The 19,467-nt window shown below is 44.7% G+C and overlaps 1 protein-coding gene across 1 annotated transcript in view; it reads right to left on the bottom strand.

Annotated features, from left to right (window-relative positions):
• The window catches only part of GRTP1 (growth hormone regulated TBC protein 1), a 31,659-nt gene extending 28,685 nt beyond the window's left edge, over positions 1–2,974 (bottom strand). The window contains exons 1-2 of the mRNA XM_088530424.1: positions 2,937–2,974; positions 1,393–1,544 (exon numbers count right to left, since the gene is read on the bottom strand). Of these exons, the coding sequence (XP_088386550.1) occupies positions 1,393–1,544; positions 2,937–2,974 (190 nt within the window). The remainder of the gene's footprint in view (positions 1–1,392; positions 1,545–2,936) is intronic.
• Positions 2,975–19,467: the final 16,493 nt, after the last annotated feature.

The following is a 19,467-nucleotide window of genomic DNA, read 5'->3' as shown; positions in this document are numbered from 1 at the left end:
CTGCAGCGCTCTGTATCTAATGCTGGAACAGGCTACACAAAACAGCTGTGGCCAAATCAGAAATTGCTTTGGGTCGCAAGTGTCACACTTCGTTTTAACAAGACAAGGAGATGAATCAAAACACAAGGTTGTTTTTTTTTTAAAAAAAAAAACTAGAACATTAAATTCCACAGAATCTCAAAGCCCTCACTAAATTAAAGTACTACACAGTTAGCAACGCAACAAAATTTAATGCCCAGAACAGAAGCTTCTGGGCATTTGGAAGAAAAAGACGAGAGTAAAAGTTGCTACTTTCAAATAGCAGTGTAGACCTAGAAGTTATAGCCAAAACCTACATTTTCTGGTGTTCTTCCGACTCAAAACCCACCTCTTTTTACTAAATACACTGTCCTACTTAGCATGTCTATTTATCATTTAATTCTTAGTGATGAGAAAACTAACGCCCAGAATTAGCACCCAAATCTACACCTGAAGCACAGTTCTGAATATTCATCTATACTACAGAGTCTGATGAGCTTTTTCTTAGTTTTACTCATTTTGTTCTTTAACAGCCTCACAGAGAACTTGCCCAGCTCTAAAAGGTTCCCCAGAGAAAGCAAACTGAATACATCGTCAAGAGCAAAGGGTAAAATTTACAGAATTTTACCCTCGTACAGAAAAATAACCAATCCAGAGAAGGAGTGGAGGGAGAGAAGGGGTGGGGGGAGAGAAAAAAAAAGGAAAAAAAAGAAAAAAAAACACAACTTTCAGCCTCACGAGATTCCCAGTCACCTTCTAACTCTCTTTCTTCTTCCCCATCTTTTTACAAGGTAAAATATTACTAGTTTTCCTGCTCTTTGAACTGGGCATTAACAGCTTCATCAGCATTTTCTCCAACACTGCACTAGCTCCTGCATTCGTTTTACTTCAATTTGTGAGGCACGTCACATTTACTAGTTCTTTGCACACATCCTCTTTGCACACATCCTCTTAGCTGTGAAATGAAAAGCATTTTACGGAGGGAGTATGAGGAGTCAGTAACAGATCTGTTGTTAGTAGAGCCCTAAGGTCCTGACCTCTGGGATCCCAGAAAGCGTCTTCCGCATCATTACAGGCCTTTTAAAGAAAGCACAGTGTAGAATAAAATGCAGCAAACTGCCACACACTGACATTTTGAAAGTATAATCTATCTATTTTATGGATGTAATAAGATATTACAATGTATGCCAAACGGGATTACTTCTTTGTAAGCCATAAATTAAACCAATGATCCTCAAAACAATTGCGTTTTTGTTTACATATTATGTTTGCGCTACCGTTTTTCATTTGAAGAAGGCAGCAAACCAATTTAAATACGATTTATAGTGGTTCCAATGTAGTGTATTATTAGCTATAAATACACATATAACTCACCTTTTAAACTCTTCTGTATTCCATTATGCCCTTTTAAGAGCTTGGACCATTTTATTGCTCTTCTAGTGAGCACCACTAGGTATCTGGAAAAAAATGCTTCATAGGATGCATAATCAAAGTCTTCGGGCCTTTCAAACCCATATGGATCAACCCTACAAAACAAACAAACAAACAAACCACACATTCTATTTTCTACGTACTTTTTTGTGAAAAAAAAAATTGAAAAAAAAAAATACTGAAGCATGCTTTAAACAATTCCCAGTTGGTATTTCTAAAAGCAGTTCAAAATTCCCTCCTCCCAACAAAACCACGTTTTACACAAACTGTTGGCCTCCAAACAGCATATCTGAACCAATCGAGTAAATGAATGAACATGCAGAGTTCAGTCAGCTTTACTGATTTCACAACTCTTAGACACGGGGAGTTTTTAGAGCAAAGATCTATCGCATAGAAAATTGGCCTGAATGATGACTACAAAGAAGCTTGAGAGATGAGAATTCACATAGTTTAGCACAAAAATGACAACAAAGGAACAAGCAGTTCCATGGAGCTACGTTACTTTTAAAAGCAGTTCTTTTTGTAATTAGCTTTTTGAAAGTAGACACAAATTTACGACAACATCCGGGGACACTTTCTGCCTGCGGGCTCTGCCTTGAGCTTGGCGCCCTTGGGGACCTGGCAGGAGCTGTCCGGGCAGAGGGGGCTGCGTGGGCAGGAGAGCCCACGGGGCACCACGGTTCGGCCCTGAAGCCACGGAGGGGGCACTGCCCACGGAGCGGCCTTGGCGCGGCCAGCGGCGGCTCCCGGGATCATCGGCGGCTCCCGGGATCATCGGCGCTGGCAGTGAAGCAGGAATTGGGCGAGGAAGGTTATAATATCCAGCCCTTAAAGCAATACGACGCAACGGCAGCGCGAAGAGCCACCTTTGTGTCTATAAAACCCCCAGGTGCGAGACACAAACGCAGCAACCCTGACGCCGTTCGCGCAGGTTAGGGAAACACGGGACCCGCAGTAGGGATCACCCATCTCCCGTTTCTCGCACGCCTCGGACGCGTTTGCGCCCAAGTGTCACCGCTGCAGCCGTTCAGGCAGTAAACACAGATTAGTTTTACGCTCAGCTCCACTTTTGAGGAAAAAGGGCGTTAAAAAAAGCAGTAAGTAAGCGCGGCTCTAACGCAGCCGGTCGCCTTGGGCAGCCGCTCTCCAGCCAAGGCAGGGGGTCGCTCCACAACGGGTCCCCTGTGCTTTAGGAGCTGCGTTTAATTGCTTCCTCCACCGAGGCTTCTCCTCGACCCTAGATCTCCACGGTTCTCGGGGAAAAGAAAAGGAAAGAAAGGGAAGCGGGGAGGAAGAGGGGAGCAAAAGAGGATCCCCGCCAGAAGCGGAGTTTTCCCGCTCCGGCTCCCTCGTTCACATTCACACTTCCCGAGACCACCACAAAGTTACGAAACGCGCGTTTGCCGCCGCGGCCGCCTCCACGCGGGGCGCGGGCAGGTGGCGGCGGCTGCGGGCGGGCTCCGGCCCCGGCTCCGCGCCGGCCCTACCTGTACGCCCAGTCCCGCCCGTCCTCTCGCCTCGCCATCGGCCGGCCGCGCTCAGCCTCCCCGCGGCCCAAGGCGCCCGGCGCCGCGGCTCGCAGGCGGCGGCGCGGCGGGCTCCGCTCGGGCCCAGCAGCGCCGCCCCCGCGGCGCCGGCCCCACGCGGAGCCGCGCCGAAGTTGAGCGCGGAGCCGCCTCCCGCGGCGGGCGCCGGGCAGGGCAGCCCGGCCTCCCGCTCCGCCCTCCTCGCCGTGCCCCGCACCGGCCCCGGCCCCGGCCCCGGCCCCCGCCGTGGCGCCGCCCAACGCGCGCCTCCTGCGCCCGCCCGCAGGGGCCGGAGCCCCCTCCGCCATCTCGGGGACGCGGCGCCTCGGGGGTCTCCGTGACCTCCCGGCCACGGGGCGGCCAAGCCGCGGCGCTGAACGGCCGCTAACGGCAGCGGGGGGGGTCAGAGCCCCGCGGGAGGGGGCACGGGACCCCGGCCCGGGACCCTCCTGGATGCCGAGGTAGCCGGGGGGTGGCTGGCACCCAGGGAGAGCCATGGTGCCTCAGGTAGTCGGAGGCGAGTGAAAGCAGCCTCTGGTTGTGTAACTTTATGGCACTGGGAGTGTTGTGCAAGAGGCTTCCTCTTTACCTGGTGTTTTTTATCCTTCCTGGAACCTCCACATCCCTCGTGACTGTTCTCGGGCAAGGGGTGGACACTGCTGCACAGGACCCGCGGGGCGCCCGGGAGCGGGATGGTGCTGAATCTCCTGCCTTGACTGCTGTGCAGGGCGATGGTCCGAGACCGTGGGCGCTTGAGACCTCTGCGTGGCCTACACAAGTCTAAATAGCTGTGACTTGATAGATTTCAAAATAAATAAATAATAATGATGTGGCTTGTGCACTGAAGTATCGAATCTTCAGGTATCTGTTTCTAGACCCTAAAAGGAAGGTGTCCAAATTACTCTCCATTCCTGTAGACTAGGCGTGCGCTTCCCTTCAAGCACAGGTAGTGCTTCTGCTGGGGTTGATGTTAGCAAGTGTTTCTTCAAAGCGAGGATTGAGCTATGCAGTAGATGCCTAATTAAAAGTCGGTCCTCCCATCTTGTCACACACATAATCCCCGGTGGCGACAACAAGGAAGTGTTGATCTGACGCTATTTTAGATATGAGTATTTTGCATTTCTGTTATGTCTCAAAAGTGTTTGTACCAGGGAATTGCCTCACTGAAACCCATTAGGTGGGAAACCACTTTAAGTGGTTTCATTCAACCTGAAGGAACTTCCTCATAACCACTGAGAAGAGGCAACTAGGTTAGTTTTTGAGATTGGTTGTTTGGTTTGTTTTCTCCCCAGATCCCCAAAACTCCGATACATACTTCCATTTGCATGTAATATACTCTCTTGTTGGTAATTTATTTGAAATAAAGTCAATACTTTATTATATTGGGATGTTATCATTAACTTTAGCATCCTTTGGCTTAGCTTCCACTATAAACTAACATTGTACAGCATGCCAAAGGCATATGGAATAATAACAGCACCCAAAAAGGTTTCCCTATTTCTGAACCTGCTGCTAACATTGGCATGCTGCTCTTCATCATCTGAGCACAGAAAAAAACCCAAAACTTAGAGACTCTGCACTATCTGACTGCTAGCAATGTAGTTCATAACACCCTGCATAACAGGAGGGAGAGAGTGGAATAATATTCTTGCTTGTCCTTTTCTAATCAAGTTCTGACTTTGCACCAGGCAAACACTTGGAAAATTACAGCTACTGCCAGAGAAACATTATCTAGTTCAGCCGTCAAGTAATAGTTGCTGAAGACAACAGATGGGATTTCACAAGGGAGCTCAACAGTTGTTGCTTCCCAGCACACTCCTCAAGATAGCTGCCTCCTGTAAACGGGATCAAAGACAGGCTCCCACACAGAAATGTGGATATGGTTCAGCTCCAAAAGCAGAGGGGCGCCCTGCCAGCGCTCTGCCCCCGGCGCTCGGGCAAAGCCGTCCCCGCGGAGCTGGGAACACGCGGCCGAGGTGCTGCCCCGCAGAGGAGAAGTGCGAAGCCCCCGCCGGGCAGAGTGCCACCCGCTCCCCCAGACCCTGCAGCCACAGGAACGCTGGGCTTCGTCTGACAGGGGCAGCATCTGTTGTGCCTTTTCCTTTTAAAGTGGTTCCCTGAAATGTTCCTACAAACTGCAGTTTGTTTCCATGGTTGGTTAGAGGTACATCTGCAGTGCATCAAGCAGAGCCTTGTGTATATCGTGGTGTGTGTTTTTTTTTTTTTCACTGTCATCAGTGTTTCATACAGTTTCTGTTGTTTTAATGCAAGTATAATAACTTTCTTGATTCACTCAGATGTATGCCTGTTTCACAAAAAGACTCCTGTTAAGAAACTTCACTTAACTCCTGCTGAGATTAGAGTGCTAATCAATTAATAAAATAGAACTAATTACTACATTTCACTGCTAATTTATAACAATAATGCCATCTTCATATATATAATATAAATATATATGTATATATACATATAAATAACATAAGTCAGTCTCGTAACATAGATCAGTCTAGTGGAAGGAAATAGGTAACACCTTGTCTGTCCTTTGGAGGTCATCGATACTGCTCTCTTCTGGGCAGATTATATCATGCCGGTTTTTACTGTGTTAAGATTAAAAGCATCCAAAGGAAACAACAGCATAGAGCCTCCAGTCTGCAATGCATCCTCCTGGATTGCGACTTGCAGGAAACGGCACCATTTTCTTTCGATTCATTACTGTAAAAGGAGCTGCTGCCACTGGCAAGGACCAAGTGCAGGAGGGCAGAGTGTCACGACATTCAGACCTGTAAGGCTAACAGCATTCCTGGCTATCACTTGGCACAGGGGAAATGAACTCTTTTCTTTCCTTTTCTTTTGCATCCATCTTTCTAAATCATATCCCTGAAGCTTTTGCACTAGAGTGAACATGTTTGGTAGAAATTCCCATCCTTCTGCTGCCAAATTAAGTACTTAAAATAGCGACTTCCCTTTAAGGGTAGGCATTTCGATCTGTTCACTGCGAAGGCAGATAAACACAGCAGACAAGTGTTTTGCGGGCTGAGGCACTCAAATCTTGGCTTGTCTTATACCTTGTATTTTAGGGAGGAATGCTTCGGGGGCCTGCTTCTCACGTACTACCCCGTGCACTGCTGTCAGGAGGAACTTGTGGTAACGTGTGCTTAGAGACAATTTCTTCTGCTGCTTCTGGGAGCCATAAGGTTTGTTTGTCTGTCTTACAAGTGCTGGTACTTGCCCAAGGTTCTTTTCACTGGCTGCAGGAAGGTCAAAGCAAAGAAATTATTATGGGCAAGCACCTATGGTTGTGGAACCAGACCAAGAAAGAGATAATGTGTCTGTAGATATAATGCCACAATCTTTCAGACAGTGACAGGGATCTGTTTGTTGAGGATCACCTCTAAGCCTCTTCCAGAAAGACTAACAGATCTATGTTTCCAAATCCAGATAATACGTTAAAAACTCCAGCCACTCAGGAGCAGTAAAAGCCCCTGTTTAAACAGAAAATGTGCATGCAGCAGAGCTGGCAAAGAGGCTGTATGCAACCCCTGAGGGTTTGCCTGTGCTTTGAGAGAAACACTAAGCTTCAGGTATGGTCACACTGAATATGTGTTACATGTCTGTTTGGAAGGAGCTGCTTTGAATTGTTCTGATCAGCTCTCACGAGACGGGTCACAGAAAAAGATTTCTTGCAGGGGCCAGGAGCAGCTGGGGCATTCGTAACTATGATTGGGATCAGGAAAGTTCCTAGTCTGTTTCCCGGTCTGTAGGAAACAAAAACAGAGGTTTCCTCCTGCAAAGAGGAGAAGGTGATGAGACCTGTTGACCAGGGGATTTTCAATGTAGGGCCTCTGTGTTGGCAGGGTGGTGGGATTGGGTGGTCCTGTCTGGCGCGAACAGCTCTCATAGAACTACAGGGAGCACCTTGTCTCTTAGGAAGAGTACCAAGGTGGGGAGATCACGAGTCCCCCCTGAGATACCACACACAGCACAGGCAGAAAACCACCTGTAATGAAGCTTTATATTAAAAGATTAGTGATTCCTGTATGGCAAGTGGTCATCAAGTCCTTCCTGGTTCATAAAATACAGTGTGAAGATGTTTTATAGGTAGCATACCAAATTACAGGTGTCTTGAGAGTGTATAAGGAGTAACTATGGAAATCACTTTAGGTTCATTGTGAGCCACTGTGAATTCACTTAGTATTTTTCACATTTTTTTGACAGTGGCAAAGTAAATAGACAAAACTATCTCTTGGCTAACAAGGATAACACAAATCTCAGATAACAGTTTTCCACATTTAAGTAACTCAAAAATGGAACTTGGATTAAAAATGGATTTTTGAAATAAAACTTTAAAGTGCCAGGGCTCATAGAACACGTGACTATTACAAGTCTGGTCTTTTACTACTGGGTTCTGCCAATATTAAAGCTTGCAGAGCATGTTAGAGTAATCCAACCTGCATGTAACAAAAGAGCGGAATAGCTCTTGGCAAAATCTCCAGAAAATGTTACTACCTTTTCAGCGGGAGGAAATACAGCTACAGGAACAAAAGTAATTCTTGCTTGTAACTGGATATTCTAGTATCCTAAATAAACCATGAAACTCCTGCCTAGTATCAGTGTACCATGCTTCATTGGAACTCTACTCTACGTTGATTTGGCTTAAGCCACTTTCCTATGGTCAGTGGGAAAAAAAAAAGGTATTTCATACTCAGGGCAAACTATTTAGATATTAAGCAGTTTTGGCAGTATAGAAGCATCCAGTAAGAAGTAGAGACGTGTTCCTTTTTTGCTTAAATCACTGTCTGCCTGTCTTCTAACTTAGCCACAGCATGCTCCAGGACAAAGAGACTCACCCAGCTAACGTGAATAAAGACCATCACGATCACATCCAAATGCCTTTGGGTCCTGTTATAACCAACAACCCACCAAGTTTAGTCAACCTTCAGCCTGCATTTTGTTCGAGGCCCTGGATGCGTAATGAAATGCTGAACTTGCTCTATTTTTTTGTCCCAGAAATTGCGTCATGCTTACATAACCGATTATGGTCTGCGGGCCTGATAAAACCTGTGCGTGTGAATTGTTCCAGCAGCGATCGCTGAACTTTAGAGCAGACAGTATAGCAAGGAAAGAAACATATTTTTTAAAAAATGATAATTTCCTGTCTTCCCTGAAGGTTTCACAGCCTCACATCAAGGAAGGTTACTAGCTGGTAAGACAAGTTACAAACCCACATGTAGTCTTGCAAGTGCCAGTATTGTGATTAATCTCAGTGTGACTGGTCACCCCAGGAGTCCATACCTACTGATATAAACAAGTATAAAACGGAGCTAGGAAGCCTGCTGCGTTCTAGCACAGCTGCCTGGAGAAGCAGCATTAGCCATGGAAATCTCTGCAGAAAAGGTTTTGCCCTTGGCTGCCATCCTTCTGCTGGAGGAGGGCTCGAGGCTGTAGGTGGCAATGCTGAGAGCGGCAGGGAAGGAGAAGTGATATGGGAATGTGTGAAGAGCACACATGGAAGCTATACACAAATGTTGTTAGTGGGAAACCTTTCTAGGCCAGTACAAGAATGTCCTTATGACAGTCAGTAGCTATCATGGAGCGGTCTCGCTACGGTGTGGAACTGAGCAAACCAAAAGGGAAGTTCACCATGGCTAATTGCTCGACAGATGTCTTTTAGGGCAGGCTGCAACTTGATAAACATGTTATTTCAATAGACAAAATAAAGTATTTTACAAAAGGTCGTTTATTTGTTTGTTTTTCCGTAGCTAAATTGATTGATCATGAGCAGTGTGCTGAAAGCACCACTCGTGCTGGTGATACTGTCCTGGCTGCATGAGTGCAATGCTTACAATCAAAGTATGAATTTCTCATGAGGAGATGGCAGAGGAGATCAGCTTAACTTCCTCTTATTTCTCCCATCCCTTTCCTCTTTTTGGTCCCTAGTGAATTTGCAAAGGTATGGTGCCTAGGAAATCTGTCTGCTCCAGCATCCACTGCTTAGGGACAGGGTTTCCTCCGATTGATCTCTAGCTCTACAGCATGATTTTATGTTCAGTCCTGGTTGTGAAAAGTGCAGGCAACCCTCCTGCTGGCCCAGGTTGCCTCTGCATTTGGACTCCTGCAAGGACTCTCGTTACAATTGTTTCAAGGGATATCCTATTGCATAAATAGCTGTCTTCATAGTTATATAAGTACAATCACTGCAGGTAAATGTATAGATTTAGCAGTGAAGAACATTGTCTGTGTCACTTAATGTATCACTGTGTCTCTATGAGAGTGCTGTAATACAGGTTTTCTCTAAAAATAATAAGGAAAAAAATCCTTCAAGTAACGACACAGTCTGGTGTAAAAAGAAAGATTAAAACACTCCCCATTCTAGTAAGGCCAGCCATTCTTTATATGGAATAAAGCAGGAGTTCTCCAGGGACAGAGATAATCCGAGTTTCTGCAGCTAATCTAAGTTGCTGTGAGTAAATACTATTTCATAATGCCTATGTGCAAGAGTACTGAGTTCAGGCCAGCTCAGCAAGTTCCATTTCTGCCTGCTCCTGACTCAAGCGTGCTGCACTCCGCAATGGTAACACGCTCCCGGTTCATCCCGGTAACTGTCTGTGTGTTTATTCCCTACTCAGCTTGAAGGAAAAACAAGAAGTTGTCTTGTTGGGCTTGGCAGCAGGAAAGGCTCTCCAGTCCTGTATCCAGCTCCAGTGCTGGCCTCGACAGTGTCTCCGAACCCTCCTGCCCCCGTCTTGCATCGCTGTCGCCTCTGCTTCTTCCTGACTGTCTGCCTGCTTTGCAAGCAAGGGGCGACCACAAAAAATAAGGGACAACGGGCCATTCCCTGGCTATTCCGCAGAAACAGGCTTTTCCATAGAAGAGCATGTGCCTGTGTACGTCTGCTGGCCTCAAGTATAGAATCCAAGTGTCAACTGTATACGCACATTTGAAATCAACTTCAACAGAGCCAGTGTTTAGCAGGTGCCTGTAATCTAGGTTAATTCATTTACACTTTACACTTTTTTTTCCTCACTCTAGCTCTCAGTGGTAATGGATTTAATAAATATCGCAGCTTGGAGCAACTGAAAGAGCAAGGATGATTATACTGCTTAAGATACTTGAATTAGGTGTGAAATACAAATTGTAGTCAGCCACTGAATTTGTTCCTATATCATTTCAATATTTACAATATTTAAGGAAATTATGTATTGCAACTCTTCTGCTATCACCTGATGTTCAAAAATAACAGCTATTAGCTGGAAAACATTCTGCAGGTTTTCAATTGCTGGCTCTAGAAATAATTTGTCTTTGTAAATATGCTCAATCTTTACATGTAATCTAGGTAGTAGCTTAAATATTTTGGATTATTTTAAAATTTCTTTGACAGGTAAAAGAATTCAACTGCAACATCCAGGATCAATTTATAATTTCTCTCTGGCATTCTTTATCCGGTTACGGACTATATGAAACAATTTATCTACTGAAGGAAATATTCAATTTTCATTTGGGGTTAATCTGTGGGCAAATGTTTCTCCAAGTTAATATTAATATTATCATTAGTGATGCATCATCAAAGTTTAATCAATTTAATTGAAAGTCCCTTTACATTTCAAATATTTGTGATACTGTTGTCATTGCTGAATCAAACCAAGGAGTAATGTGTAGCAATGAAAACTATCAGCAGCATTTTGGTATTTCCATGGTTTTATGCGTAAATTGTTACCAAAAATAAAAAAAGTTCTCAGCCATCTGTTTTCTTGTTTTATCAATTAAAAGAGTAGCTCTCATGTTGACGGTACATCATTTTTTTCTAACAATCAATTTCATTTTAGCTATGAATGGCCTTATGAAAATTCTGTGTTTTAATATGCTGTTATTATTGAGCCACAGCAATCACTAGGTATGACAAAGTTGCACATTTTTATTGCTTCTGCAACAGCAACTTTGCTTTTTGTGTTTTCATATTTCTTAGCAACACTTTTTTTTCAATAATCTTGTTCTCAGAAACTGCAATAGAATTATTTTCATAATCACTTCCTTTTACTTGACACCTCATCCCCACTCCTCCATGAGCAACGGAAGAACTTCTGAGCACTGCCAAGTAAGCTCTGTGATTATTATCCTTCCTGATCTTCACAAAGTCATTTCTTCACTTGATTGCGAAAGTGCAAACTCCTTCCTATGAGATGTTGATAGTATTTTGGCCATCATTCTCACAGGCATAGCCATTCTACCAATCAAAATAGATAAATATTCAAATTTGAATTAACATTAGATCATTTAGTGTTGCCTGCTGCGGACCTACCTTGTGGTGGGCCAGTATACCCCTGGTGTTCCCAGTCAGCTGCTATTTAGCCTGTGATACCTATTTGTGCAAAAAACTTTTTTATATTGCAAGGAAGGGTTCTATAAGTAATTCTAGCTAACACTTTTCTGGAAACATATCTCAAACATGGCTTTTTTTTTTTTTTTTTTTTTTTTTGCATTTCAGTGGCAGTGCAAACGTTCCGCATAAAATTTGTTGAGAAATGTAGACTTTGGGTATCTAATGATGCTTTATGCATGTGCAACGCGCACATAGAGGGTGCAGGCTATCCAGTAAAACAAGTAAGGTCTTAAATTTGAAGGTACGGCCACACTTTTTCTGAGCATTTGACCAGTCGTGGAAAGCAAACACAAAGGAGCTGCAAATAGAGACAGTGCAAGTTCAGCTTTTGGTTGGGTGGAGAAAATGCTGGCGCGCTAGTTACTGTGCAAAACCCTGTAGTAGGGTTTTTTTTCCCCCACACATCTTAGGACTAAATAGCTCACAACTAAGCTTGCAAGCCTAGCACCTGCGTGTGAGCTGAAAATTGAATTGCAGAAACTAGGAAGATGGGCAACTTCCTGAGAACTTCTTCAGAATGAGGGAGTGCTTTAGACAAGAAAGAAAAAAAAAAGGAAAAAAGAAAAGTATCCACAAAGCTTTCTTGGAAGTCCTCTTCTAGGGAGGACTCAGCCTTTCGAAGTGCACATCATCAGCACTCATCCAAGTGCCTGGAAATCGCTCTGTGTGCAGAAATCCTGGTAGTTGTTTTATTTGCTGTGGCTGCATTTTGGAGCACTGAGGTGCACTTACAACCAGTAAGTGGCTGGTTTTCTGTGTAGCGTCTATGATGAAAAAAAATACAAGATTAGCAAGGTGGTGTATTTCTCATAGCACTGATAGCAGGTCTCTGGCAGTACCATTTGTACTCCCATGGGAGAAAGCTAACACAGATCCTTTCAGTCACGTTTACAGCAGTGATAATGAGCAGTACTTAAAAATCTCACAGTGGCTGTAAAGTGTCCTCCCAACAAGGCCATTTGTGATGAAGAAAGGGACAGCTCTAAGGTTTTCTTGGAAGAAATAATGACTAGGTAACATTACATAAGAATCAGTGGCTGTTTTTAGCTTTTCATTGGTCTATTTTTCCTCTCAAACACCCTTTAGCAATGTGTAAGTACCTCTTCCTGCATTTAATTGGCTTTTGTGACTTATACTTGACTGACCCCAAAGAGTTATCTTCAAATGTTCTGGTCTGGAGTGCGTTTAACATTTCTTGCTGTACACTTTCAAGAAGCAATGGCATAGCCTTAAATAATATTTGAAATGTACTGCTAAGTGCTAAGCAGAACTGTGGATGCTGCAAGTTTAATAGTCAGGACTTGTGATACAAATATCTTGCCATTTCTATTTTTAACACTTACTTTTACCTTTAATTAAACTAAAACCTGTCTTGACCAAAGGCATCTGGCATTTCCTCCTGAACTAACGTACTTCAAGATGGTAATTGAGTAGATCGCCTATGCTGATGAGGACAGGTAAAATATTTTAGGAGGAGTGAGACCAAATCCCTCTTTGATGAGCATGAGGTCTGATGAGGCAGGACACCACAGAGTCATTGCATTCAGATTTTTGCAGCTCCAAGTTGAACGTGGCTATTTTTAGAGGGTCACTTGTACATATCAACACTAATGATTGCCAGCAGAGACAACCAAGTTCCCAAAGCCGACTACATCATATACAGCCCTCGGGATTTAGCTACGACATGTCTTTGCCAGGCAGGGGGTCAGTAATTTGATTTCCATTTGATTTCCATCAAGTCGCATTCCGTTTTTGATTTACCTCTCTTCCCCTTTGGGTTGCCTTTTTGTATACAAAAATGTGGCTTACAAAGGACTTGCAAAGGTTGGCATGGGAGATTTCCATGGGCAAAATTAGCCAGAGATGAGTGGGGGTTGTGATGTGTGAGAACTGCAAAGGTGTTGCTCAGGGGACTTCAGGGCAGGCCAGTTGAGCGAGGGGGTCTGGCTGCCCAGGATCACTGAGAAATGGAAGCCATCAATGTGTCAGTCTGCTAATGAAAGGTAAAAAGGTGAAGCATAAAGGTGACAGGCAGAAAGCCCCTTCCTCTTGAGGATTCTTGAGGATTGCTGTTAGCAATTCCAGCAGCCCTTTGTGGGGAGTATGCTTTAAAACATGCTGTGCAAGCAGTTAAATTACTTGAATTCTCATCAGTTAACCTTTTACCTCTGTAAAGGAATGTTATTGCCTCTAGTTCCTACTATTTAGCAGAGCAAATGGCATTTGTGCCAACTCTGGTCTTTTGTGTTACGAATGGTAACTGTCTTTTCCTTTTGGCTTCTTTTTATTGCTCAGCTGTGCTATTCTGTGGGGTTTCCAACGTTTTGTGCAGCAAGGAGATCCTGTGGATAAATTTGCCTGCTTCGTTCCTTAATCCGGAGAACAGCAGAGAGTGAGGTTTACCCAATCCCTAGAAGTGAATGTACGAGCATATTTGCCATATAAAACCACATTCTGCTGTTGGAGGCGTAGCTGGCTCCTGTGTAATGCCAGGGAAGTAGCACAAGGTATCAAAATACAGAACTGGCCCAAAATACTGGAGCTGTCACAGGATAATATTCCTCCTGCCTCTGCCAAGGGTAGTTCTCTTATTGCCCTTTACTATTAGCAAGCTGCTTTCTCATAAACCTACCCACCATGCTAAATGATGATATTAATAAGTAAAAAAATAGTCCAGTTAAAAAGGCTTCCTACTAGCTGTGGTGGCTGGGGAATGAGAGCTGCAGTAGGGGGTCAAAGGGAGCGCTTTGATCAGCACCTGCAGCCAAAAAACAGCCGGAGAATCACTGTGCAAATGCTATTTGGGAATGTCACAAGGGGCTTGAAGCAAATCATGGAGGATTTGCTTGTTGATGACAGCAAAAAGCCCTCCAGACTTTTCAAGTCTGGAAATGAGAAAGGAAAGAGCTGGATCCTACAAAATGCAGAGGGGCTTGAGTTTGACAGAGCCAGTTCTCTCTTGGCTGGTGCTCAAGTGCAACTGCTGATCCTGCTGCAAAAAGGACACAAAAAGTCCTTGTCCTGAAGTGGCAGCGCTTTGCAGAAAGCTGGGGGAGTGTCGAAGCACAGGGCTGACAAAATCACTTTGGTCGGGTGGAGGGTGCCAGTGCTCTTGCTGTAGAGGGATTGCTGGGGGCACATCACCGCATCATGTAAGTGATAGCAAACCCTAAGATTATTTTTCTAAGATATAATCTAGGGCACCAGGACGATGCTCGTCCTGCAAGATATAAAAGGAGATTACAAACCAAGTGATGGCAGGGCTCGGAGGCCCCAGCACTCCTGTACACCTCAAACCTCCAATGGAAATGCCCTCTACACAGGTAGAGGACATGCCCCCAGGCTAGAGAGATGTGTCAGTAAGGTATTGCCCCTGCATTAGCTCATCCCTATCTCTGGCCCTAGATTTCTCCTTGATATCAGGGTGGAGAAGCCCACAGACAGGGCTGGGGGGTCAAAGACAAGCTATTTAGGCTCAGGAAAGCAGCAGAGTCTGCAGTAAAACGAGGAAGGAGGTAATAAGTGCTGCGTTTTGCCAGCAGCATGATCTCCGGGGCACAAATCAAGAAGCTTCCCCTCTCTATTGGCACTCAGGCTTCCCTCTGCGTTTCTCCCCTCCTGGTACCATAGGAAACGGCCGTCCTGCTCTGCACTCTCCAGGCAGCAGCCGCGTGCTGGCTTGGCAGCCCCCTTGCACCCAAGCACCACCAGTGAAGGCAGCGCCCTGCAGGGGCTAGTGCTGGAGCAAGGGAGGCAAAACCATGAGCAAACAAACTTATGCACAGGCCCAGGGCCTTGCACACCCCCTTCCCTGTGCCGAGCAGGAGGCAGCGAGGGCAGCTGCAGAGCAGGGCCAGGCTGGTATTCTGCCATGGGGCTCCTCTTGGGAAAGTGGCAGAGGCAAAACCCCACGTACTCACAGAGGAGTGGGTTCAGTGCAGGAGAGCAGGAGGGATGGAAAAATCACCCAAGGAAAATAAATATTTCACTTATTTGGGCCCCGACTTGTAGCTGAGTGTGTGATTTGCAACCAAATTGGAGTGTGCGTGTGTGTGTGCATTTGTGTGACTAATCAGCATAGTGAACTTAAATGTTGTCTGAGTATCTGCGAGGGCTTTTTCTTTAAAAACAAAATAACAGCGAAACTTTAAAATGGAAAGACTACTGACTTATCAAAAATTCTGTTTGTATTAGGGATTTCCCCAGGAATTAATAAGGAGTTGGATGTTAGAAAAACAATTTCTATCCATGCAGCCTTCAGGAAGGCTCATAAATCTTTACTGCAAAAATAAATGGAACATTTGAGCCACAAAGCATGTAGTTGATGTCTCTTGGAAATATATAACTCACATTCCAGCCTCATTGTGTAGCTCTTGGACAAGACAGAAATATAAGGGGAAAGGGAGGAAAGTAGAAAGGAAGAGAGGGAAGCCAGCAATAGGAAGTGAATGCGTCAAAGGATGGATATAGAGTAGTGGAGTTTCCATTTGGATAGTCAGGGAAAAACATGTCATTTTATGTGTATTTATAGTGCTCTTTTCAACTTTGTATTTTTACTAGCTCATCGGTGAAGGAGTCCAGATGAGCTTAAAATACAGGCATGGGTTATGAAAAACATATGGAAAACATTTTCCTAAAAGTATGTTATAATTCAGTGGGGAGCAGGCTTAAAAGTTTTGCCTTCCACAGAGAATTTGGCCCAGATGATATGTCTCATGATAGCCCAGAGATTAGTAGCAGTGCCAGTCATTCCTTGAATGTCTTGGGCCTTGCAGTGGCACCTTTAGCATCAATCAATCAATTAATATGGGCACCTCTTACTTCGTGCCAGTATATTACTGAAAATTGAAAGAGGGAATCAGAAAATGAAATAATAGCATCATGACCAGATACCTTCACCTTGCTTCCTGAAAGAGAAACCTTGATGATTTTATGCCATGGGCTGTGGATGCTACAGAAATGGGTGCTGAGGTTCCCGATTTCCATTTCAAGTAAGAATGTTTAATATTTAGCTAGAATTGTTATAGTATCTTGTGGGCAAAATCCTGATGCCTGTTAGACGATCGGTCATGCATACAGAGCTTTGCATCATGACAGAGGCATTTGAGAAACTGAAAGGTTAACTCTTAGTTATCCATTTCACACAGTGTTTGCCTATCAGATTTCCCTGAGGACCAGGGCTTCCCTTCCCACTTTTTTATCCCCTGAAACAACCACTCCTCCAAATGGAAAACTCGCCATCTACAGGCCAGCATGACCACCCACAAGGACCAGGGAGTGAAATACTGCCACAAACTCAGGGACGTCCTTGTTTGTGACAGGCTGAGGATTTCCTCTTCTCTGTTGCATCAATTAGCAAAGGGAAACTGCCTTTTGGGTGTTTGCCCAAAGAAGTTTAGAGTTTCTGCTTCTAGAGCTTTATCCTATCCCAGTGGACTGTTTTTGAAAGTACAGAAGCAAAATGCTTATTTTTTATAATACTCTTCTGATTTGGCTCTTTAAAAAATACAAGGAAACAGATCCTCCATTTCACCCTGTTTGGAATAAAGATGCAAACAGAAAACACACTGAGTCCCGCTCCCCAAGCCTGGGGGAAGCATTTTTAAGCACAGAAGAAATAGGGAACCCACAGCCCTGCCTTTGCCAGGCTTGTTAACTGTGTCCTAAATACCATCCTGCAGCACACTAATGAGGAACAGCGGAGCCTTGTTAGCGTTCTACCTCCTACCCAATTTTAACAGTCTCCAGAAGCATGGTGGGGGTCTCACTGTCTTTAGAAATGATGCTGAAATGCACTTTAATTGCTAGAAAATGGAAGGTTATCTCATCTAATTTTGACAAATTTGCAGACACATATTTGAGTTTTGAAAGGAGAAAACATAAACAAAGGTCTGAATTTATGTTCCAATTTGCCTGGAGTTGTGCACTAGCTGTGTGTGTTTGACAGCAGTGGGCACTCATTTTAGACAGATAATTTGGTGAACCAGATTTTAAATATAAAACTAAACCTCTATATTGAGCTTTTTAAAAGGGAACACCTGAATGTTGTACTTGTGCCACGTTCCAGCTTCCACATGAATTTTGAAAGTGAGACAAGGTAATATAAATAAAAAATGTGGTCTTCAATCTGAATTGTACCATAACTTGGAAATTTCCGTGCATATCTTGATCCTAACTATGTAGATGATACTTCCACACACATATACTTGGATTGGGCTGCCCTGCCCAAAGAACTTGTACACCAAATATGCAAAGGATGGAGACCTCATAAGGAGAAAAAAAAGTTATTTTTTCCCATTACAAAGATGGAGAAGTAAGGTATAGAAAGAAGTGGGTTCTTTTGAAATCAGAAAGAAGTACTATAGCAGGAAAAAAATTATCAAGACCTACCTGCATTTTGTTATATTTTCTTAGTAATTGTTTGTACTAGAGTATTTGCTTCCATGTCATATTTTGGTAAGTCTGTTTCTCTAATTCTTAAGCTTCTGTACTTATTTAGCTTCTTATTTATTCCTACCAGGAGTCATACTCCTAAGCGCTTTACACACACACTTTATTCCATGTTCAAATATAGGTTTTACAACCCGGTGAAAGAAAACATTAGAGCAACTTCAGAGGCCCTCAACAACTGCTAGTGTTGTTTTGAGTAATTATAGGAACTACAGCAAGTAGCAAGATGCAGCATGAAAAAAGAGCACCCTCCTTGGTGGGTGACGATGTTTCTGCATGTGAACGTTCATTTTTACCAGTTTTGTGCTCTGGAGGGACCTGGGGCAGCAATAGGCAGTCTTGATGTGAGCACCGCATTTGCTGGAAGGTTGTAGACCAAGTAGTAGCTGCCCGAAGCTGTTTGCAGCTCCTGGGCGCCGAGGTGGTCACCACGGTCTCAGTCTCTGCCACCAGCCTCAATGCAGAGAGACAAACCTGCTTCTGTCCCACCACGCGCTGGTTCTTTTCAGGTACACACATGGTTGTTCCCATCGCCAAGTGAAAATAAGATAAATCGTGTTGTGTCCCGCCAGGTTGGTGAGCTGCCCTCTCCCGAAGGGCGGCAATGGGCAGGAGGAAGCTCATCCCACCCTCTTCCTGCTTGCTCCTGTTATCGCTGCTCCCCAGGCCATGGCTGCCCCTGTTTTGGTGGCCGGAGGCATTTTGGTGGCCTGCAGGTCTGAGGAGGCAGCAGGAGCCGGGCATGAGCTGTGGAGGAGGCAGCTTGTGGAGCTCTTCTCAACGCCTGGGCACTCGCACGGTTAACATGCCACATTTCTACCTATTCCCAGGTGCCGCTGTGAGACTCGGCCTGCGTCAGCTTCCCAGGACGTCAGGGAGGTGGTTTGGGTGCCGAGTAGGCATTCGCCAGTGCAGCTGGCTCTGCTCCTGGGCTCCCTCCTTGGCAGTGTCAGAAGGGTTACAAGCTCCTAGTTTTGCACAGCTCTGTTATTTTTGTGTTCTTGACACACAAGGAAGGCTCAGTCACACAAAGAAATAACTCTCATTAGAAGGAAAATGGTTTTATTATGGAGACTGTATGACATGACAGTGGTACAGGCTTTCTTCTTACATGATGGATGTAACTTAAATGAGTCAAAGAAAGATGTGTCTCTGGGGACTTCTGTTCTTCTGCAGATAAATTTCCTTGAGCCTGGAGGCTTTTAGAGCTAAGGGCATTGGTGGAGCCTTATTTGGTTACCTGGATCACCGCTGCCAGCTCTGTTCCCATTTTTTAGAAAAAGGATATATCACAGTGACCAGGGCTAGCAATTCAGGCCTGCGGTCAGATAGTCCGCCATGTTTGTACAACCCCCAAGGGACACTGGTATTTCATCCTGATGAGGTAGCTTGACTAAACATGATTGTTTCTTGGTCAGGATGGACCTGGCTCTGAGGTGTGCTACAGATTTGTGTCTCTGATTCCTTGAGGAAGCCTTGAGGAGCACAGAGATGGGAAGGACTTGCCTTCCTTTTAGGTGGTACATCAACTAGGTAAAAGGTTTTCCCCTTTCCTGAAAGGGCCAGAGTGGTCTTAGAGATTGCACCTTTCCTATCTGTCTGCTGTGGTGCATGCCAAAAAAAAGAGGTACAGTCTGCAGGCGGTGGTTGCACCTCCTCCTGGTA

Source organism: Tinamus guttatus, unplaced genomic scaffold (genome assembly GCF_059628265.1).
Source record: "Tinamus guttatus ecotype Peru unplaced genomic scaffold, ASM5962826v1 Tinamus_guttatus_pri_ptg000030l, whole genome shotgun sequence".
Taxonomy (NCBI): Eukaryota; Metazoa; Chordata; class Aves; order Tinamiformes; family Tinamidae; genus Tinamus; species Tinamus guttatus.
This window is presented reverse-complemented; position numbering and strand designations above follow the sequence as displayed.